The sequence below is a fragment of the Lacerta agilis genome, chromosome 16 (genome assembly GCF_009819535.1).
Source record: "Lacerta agilis isolate rLacAgi1 chromosome 16, rLacAgi1.pri, whole genome shotgun sequence".
Lineage (NCBI taxonomy): Eukaryota > Metazoa > Chordata > Lepidosauria > Squamata > Lacertidae > Lacerta > Lacerta agilis.
Genome location: NC_046327.1, coordinates 28,005,594 through 28,012,655, shown reverse-complemented (window position 1 = coordinate 28,012,655; position 7,062 = coordinate 28,005,594). Strand labels below are relative to the sequence as shown.

The following is a 7,062-nucleotide window of genomic DNA, read 5'->3' as shown; positions in this document are numbered from 1 at the left end:
AAGGGTTGGAAAGGAAAGTATATACTCTCTTAGACTTTATTTTCAAAGGTGCTAGAAAATTCATCAGTATAGACTGGAGGTAAGAAGTGTGCCTGGGTGGGGCTAACAGTAAGTAACAAACTTTTACTTCATTTATTCACAGATTCAATCCTACATAAGAACCACTAATAAGGCTCAAGCAACAAGATTCAATTTGGTATGAAAAACAAGCTATGAAGTTGTGGGTTTTTTTCACTGTATGTTATTGAACTAGAAGTGGGGTGATTTGATTTATTTTCTAACATGTACATCCTGCCTTTCTTCCACCATGGAATTAAAGGCTAAATGAAGCAGGGAAGCGGGGGGTGGAGGTCAGATTTACTGCTGTCAAATAGCAAATCAGAAAAGGGCAAATGCTCATTCTTCAGCAAGATAGAATAGCAATTTACATTATTATAAGCATGAGTATTTGTGGGTCATCTCCAAGAGAACACTTCCAACATCAGTATGGTATGGAGAAGGATCAGCACATTAGGAAATTCTAAGAAAGAATAAATATTATTCCATACTCAAGAGCCCACAAGCATCCACTCTACTAAGTGTGCTCATGTTCCTCCATGGATCTATCTATTCTAAACAAAGCTTTCACTAGACACAGGAATGTCAAAAGATGGATAGAACAGCATTAGCCCACAATACTAGATTCAGTGTTAAAAAAATGAACCCTGCGCAGTGAAAGCAGAAAATCTTGAGAAGTCACTGTGGATCTTCAACAAAAACAAGTGACAGAAACAGGTAAAAGGTGTGTGGAAACACCTTTCACTTGAAGAGTAGCAGAACATCCTTTGAATTTACAGATCTGTTGAAACCGAGTGCTGTGTGACGTTGACAACTGTTAGAACTAGTGATGTCTGTAGTGATCAATGAAAAGTCCTGTCTGTTATTCTATAGAATTTTTTAAAAACTTTTGAAAAATCTTCTACTGAGGCTAGACACCTGCCTATTGTACACGATAGAATCTCGAACAATGACAGATAAGCACAGAAGTGGGCAAAATCCACAGGAAGCCAAAACTAATATGAGAAAGGCAAACTGAGTTGCAAGACAGAGAGAAGGGTCAAGTCTATGACATAAAAAACCTATGCTTTGAAGGGAACAGGAAACATTGTAGTATTGGTAGAAATGCCTGACTCTTCAGAGTTATACAGCTGTAAGGCATCATATTATTCTAACCACTGACGTTTACGACGTAGCTATGCTCTTTGAGCAAATATTGTCGAAAGCATAAAATTCTTAAAGAATGGCACCTGTGTGTATAAGAACCAAGTTGGAAGCAAAGGATTAGTTTGCAATTTACTAGTTACTGGGTAGTTACACTTTTGCTTCAGATGGACTTAGACCAGGGCAAGTAATTCTTGGACCACACAGGGAAAAGCTGGTGAGACTCAGGAATTATCACAAGATAGTTATATAAGGACAGTGATGTAGCAACTGTAACAAAAAGGAGAAAGTCCAAAGAAGGCACTAATGCTGCAGTGCAAAGCAATGTAATACAAAGAAAAGCATAGTTCTGTTACTAGAGCAGAACACCTGTTATAGGCAGTGAATCCAGCCAAAGTAGTGTCAAAATTAAGATAGTTCTGTACTTTGGAGGAATGTTGTTAAAAATAAAGACCAAGCACCTCCATTGAGAGACAGCAATGTTCAAGTACGATAGATGCAGCTGCTAACACTGGGGAGTTTCCACCCTGTACTATCATATCATTATTTGTTTTATCACAGTGACAAAGATCAGTCTACTTCATCCTTAGCCTCAGTACTGAAGAACTCAAAGCACCCTTTTAACTGGTCCCCAGTGCCAAGAAGTCCTGAAATGTCTAACCCTAGAATTATTTCCCCAATAGCATTACCTTCAAAGGTTCCTGTGTCAATTTCCACCCAAATGCACGAAGTAACTTTAGCCTCTCAGGACACACTCCCCAAACTATTCTGTTTGGCCACCCACATTTCTATGAGCCACAAAGTAGAGACAGGTCAAGGTAACGTTCCTAGGATGTCTCTTGCACAGCACCAGACACCGTAGTTCCACAACTGCTTTTCTTAACACGATTCGCATCTAGTCTTTTCCTTCCTTCTCCTAGCCAAGAAGAACTTTTTGCATCCTGCGCGCTGCAACAATGGCTTCATCTTCTGAATCAGACTCACTCTGGGAAGTAGAACTTTGAGATGCAGAACTGCACGGGGAAGAGCACTCTGGTGAACACAGGTAGTGCATCAGAGGAAGGCGGTACTTCCCACAGAAGTCAACAAATTTGATTTGTCGGACACAGCTGTCAAAATAGACTCCTATGGGCAAAAGAAATGTAGTTTAAGACAACAAATGCTTTCGTATTCCTATACAATATTCAACTGTGTCTAGTCAGCACAAGGAATTTCGTTAGCACAATGGGACTTCCTCCCTTCTTCCCTTGCATCCTCCCCAAATCTGTTCCTAAAGGCTAGGGGGAACCCCCTTAATAGACTGAAGGGGTGCACAAGGGGAACGGGGGGAAGTCCTATTGCACAAGCAAAATCTTTGTACAGTACTGATTACACATTACTCAGTGCTATTTTAGATGAAACCCTAATTATCTTTCTGCAAAAGGCACTAACATATAGGAAAACCCTGTTGCTGATTTAGGCCGTCTCTGGTTTTAAACTGATGGGCCAGAAAGCAAAAGTGGGTTATGACCCATCCTAACTAGGATGAATTAGTGGCACCATTCTCTTTCCCTCTTGAGGATGGGAAGGTATTTTTAAGAAATAGGTGAAGGGGTACTACTGGTTGCCAGTTGCTGCACTAGGTGGACCGATGACAAAAGTAAAGCCTACTAGGAAGTAGGAGAAAAACAAATGGGGAAGACACAGAAATGGAAAAAGATACGATGTAAACAGTAAAATAAATAAAGTCCTATGGTGCATGTTGCAGTTAACCACTGTTGACATAATTCTATTAAAGTCTACTCTACACTTCATTGGGGCTTATTCACAGGTAAATGTGTATAGGATTGCAGCCTAAGTCTCTGTTCTGAAAAGGTTGATGACTCCTTTCCTAAATGAAATGAAGTTCTCACAGTTCTGATTTAACACCGATCTCTCCGAATTATCTTCCAGAAAACTTATTTTTTCTAGGCAAGAAAAATGCAAGGTTGCCTTGCTGAAAGTTGAGGGCTAGTTTGTTAAGTATATCGTTGGTTCCTATGCAGACAGGGATACAGTTTGTACTAGTCTTTAAATTGCTAGGCCCCAATATTAAATAAAATTGACTGAGTAGCCTTACATGTGAAAAGTAATTTAGTTCCTCAAGTGTCAGCTTTAGAAATAAACCTAAACAATTTGTGCACTAAGCCAAGTCAAGGCTGGGAGTTGCACATCATCCAAGCCAGAATTCATGATTAGCACAAGCTATAGCCGAGATTTGCTCTTGAATGCTGCTCATGATCACTAAGGAAAGTGTGTAACTATGACAACATGTTTGATCAAACCTTAGGTTGGCTTATCATGGCAGTAAAAAGGAATGGGGAGGAACAAAGTGGCTGTGAGTCCTCTCCTGGTGCCTGTATGCTTGTGTAGGAAGGTAGGAGGAATGTCTCACAAGAACAGGGAATAGGGCATACCTCCACATTTAGGGTTGGGGCAGTTGCTGGCTAGGCTCAAATAGCGGAGGAGATTTCCAGGGAGGTCACTAGGAACATAGGGAACATTGCGGGTTTTAATGGTGCGTCCAGCCAGTTCTTGGAGACTTGGAGGATTGTAGGTCAAGTCACGGACAAATCGTACAACCAATGGGTTCCCACGCAAACTCAATTCTTCAAGATGAACTAGATTGAGGATTTCCCGAGGAAGGTATGTCAGCAGGTTATTGTGGAGGCTAAGGGAGCGCAAGGAATGCAACCTGGAAACCAAACATCAGAAAACCTGGGGTAAGGCAATACCATAATTCCAGTCCTCTGGTCCCTCTCTCCCTTACACTTTCCATAGGAGAGCCTAAATCTCCTAGATTAGACCTTGAAAATTCCTCTCAAGAACCCAAACATATGCAGTATGTTTAAAGTGCTTTGTATGTTCAAAGGGCGTTGGATTGCTGCTTTGATCTAACTGCTTACATCCTGGTTTTTGCTGCAGTGATAACTTCACTTCAAACTTCAGATAATAACTTCTTTCCCTTCACAGGTCTGCATGAGATTATTTCCAAACCATTCAAAGATGTCAAAATAATGTGGCTGATACAGAATGTAAAACTGCATAGACAAAATAGCCCTAAACAGACTAATGAGAAATCCAAAGGAGACAACTGGATGCAAGATCCAGTATTGCCATTTTTGCGTAAATTTAACAGTACACATCAGTGCAATTAAGCTGCATGATTTCATTTAGACTTTTCCTATAGCACACAAATTGCATGCAGATTGTCGTATGTATGACACAATTGCATGATTTGTTTTGTGACATAAGCATGCTGTGAAGCCACAGCTAATCACAACTGGCCTGCACATACAGCAAAACAGCTTGCATGCTTCTTCCTACACACAAATGCCTGCTGAAGCAGGAGTTACCATGTTCTGAAGAGCTAGATATATTCAAAACAGTTAAATTGCTCGAAATACTCACTGTGCCAACTGAGGGGGAATACTCTGTATCTTGTTATCACACAGGACTAGGTAATTTAGTAAAGACAAATTAGCCAACTCTGGTGGAATTGAAGTAATGAAGTTTCCTCCGAGGTACAAAAACTCCAAACTGGAAGACAAAGAGAAAAGCGACACAAAAGGTTTATAGTAACAATTTCTCTCAGCTCAGAATTTCAATTCACAACACAACCCGCTTTTGGAAAGAACACGGTGCAAAGGACCTGTATGGTCCGATGAGATTTTACATAAGAGCGGCTGAAAGCAGAGCCATGAGAAAGGTAAAGCACCTGCCTCGGGCAGCACTCCGTCTACTCCACCGCAGAGCCGGCCCACCCATGAGACAAGATGAAGCACCCACCGGGGGGGGGGGTTAAAGCACAAAAGGTGGCACTCCGTCTGCCCCACCATGAGGGACGCATTGTGCCGTGTGAGGAAGCTGAGCAGTGACATAAGCAGTTACAGGTAGGTAGCCGTGTTGGTCTGTCATAGTCAAAACAAAATAAAAAAATTCCTTCCAGTAGCACCTTAGAAACCAACTAAGTTTGTTCTTGGTATGAGCTTGGAATGAGCACACGAAAGCTCATACCAAGAACAAACTTAGTTGGTCTCTGAGGTGCTACTGGAAGGAATTTTTTTATTTTATTTTGTAGTGACATAAGCATGGGGTGTGTGGCTGCATGGTATCAATTCCCATATCGCCTCGGGTGGCAGGATGGGATGGGCGGCCCCTGACTGACAAGAGATGCAGTTAAACTGAGGGGTAGGGTGGCCACAATTATTATTACAGTCAAACCTTGGTTCCCGAATGGCTTAGTTGCCGAACAAATCAACTCTTGAACGACGCAAACCTGGAAGTGTTGCGGATTGCGAACGTTTTCCAGAAGCCGAACGTCCAATGCGGCTTCTGCCTGAGTGCAGCAAGTTCCTGTAGCCAACTGGAAGCTGTGCCTTGGTTTTTGAACGGTTTCGGGAGTCAAACTGACTCCCGCAACAGATTAAGTTTGAGAATCTCAGGTTATATATCCCCAGGATACGTAATCTTCGGGTTGCGAACGTGGCAAACCCAGAAGTGTATATTTCTGGGTTTTACCGCGTGTGCATGTGCAGAAGTTATCTGTGCATCACGCGCGTGCGCACAAGGGAGCCTCCAGTTATGGACTTTTCAGGATACAGCCGGGCCTCTGGAACGGATGCCTTCCGTAACCAGAGGTACCAGTTTATTATTATTTATTGAATTTATATAACATACCGCCCTATACTGGGGGGGGGGGGGAAGGTTTCAGGGCGGTTCACAGAATAAAATCAAAACATAAAACCACGAAATACCTAATAAAAAGAAAAACAACAACCCAATAAACCAGCCATGCTTTGCGTGGGGAGATGCTGCACTGGGGGGGGGGGGTGTCATCATAGGCGCATTCGAGGGCCAAGCCAAACGGCCCGCCACTTCCCTCAGCCTCTCTCCCACCTCACCTGCTAAGCTCCTGTATGGCGGGCGGGATGCTCTGGAGCCGGTTGCTGCCCAGGCTGAGGCTCTGGAGGCGGCGCAGGCCCAGCAACGAGGCCGGCACCTGGGTGAAGCGGTTGCCGCTCAGGTTGAGGACTCGCAAGGTGCGGGCGAGCGGGGCTCCGGCCAGGCCCTTCGGAAAGGAGCCGTCGGCGCCCAGACGGTTGTTCTTGGCCAGCAGCGTGTGGAGCCTCGCCAGCTCCAGCAGCTCCGGGCCGAGCGCCGACAGCCCCGTCCCGCTCACGTCCAGCACCTCCAGAGCGGGGAAGCGGCGGCCCAGGCCCGCCTGAAGGCCGCCCTCCGGGGACAGCCAGGACGGCGGCAGCACCAGGCGGCGCGGCGGGGACGACTCGCAGGCCCCGCCGCGGGGCCCGACGAGCGCGGCCTCTTCTCCCTCGCTCGCTCGGCGGGCCTCCGCCTCGGCCAGGCCCGGCTCTTCCGCCATCTCGGTCCGTATGAGGAGGCCCCGGAACCTGCGCGCTTCGTCCGCTTCGCTTCTCCTCCGTCGCCACCGCCCCACTTCCGTCCCTATGGCTTCATGGTTTACACAGGTTCCCGGGCGGCCTTCGTGCGCAGCTTGCAGGCCAGGCATTCCTGAGCATTGGGCATCTACTTTGTGGTGGTGTTTATGTTGTTGTACCTACCTACCTATTGATTTATTTCTCATAAAGTTCATACACCGCTTGATCGTAAAGCAACGACGCCTCAAAGTGGTGTGCAAAAAGATGAAACAGTGAAATTGAGGGAAATCGGCAACGCTACTTTGAAAACAGCAGAAGTTATAATACGCAGTTTTAAATGTTAATAATGGGACCCATGAAGGGGATGGGGGGGGAGTCTCGAGATTCAGAGTAATCTCTATATATCGATGTGTATTTAGAATGTTACTAAATTATTTTCGTAAAA

At 44.8% G+C, this 7,062-nt stretch overlaps 1 protein-coding gene across 1 annotated transcript; it reads right to left on the bottom strand.

The window, feature by feature from the left end:
- Positions 1 to 941: 941 nt before the first annotated feature.
- On the bottom strand, positions 942 to 6,763 carry LRRC58 (leucine rich repeat containing 58). Its single transcript, XM_033173097.1, has 4 exons — positions 6,123 to 6,763; positions 4,630 to 4,758; positions 3,636 to 3,913; positions 942 to 2,325 (listed from the first exon to the last, which is right to left on the bottom strand). The coding sequence occupies exons 1-4, from the start codon at positions 6,746 to 6,748 to the stop codon at positions 2,117 to 2,119; spliced, it is 1,242 nt and encodes a 413-aa protein (XP_033028988.1). The 5' UTR covers positions 6,749 to 6,763; the 3' UTR covers positions 942 to 2,116.
- Positions 6,764 to 7,062: the final 299 nt, after the last annotated feature.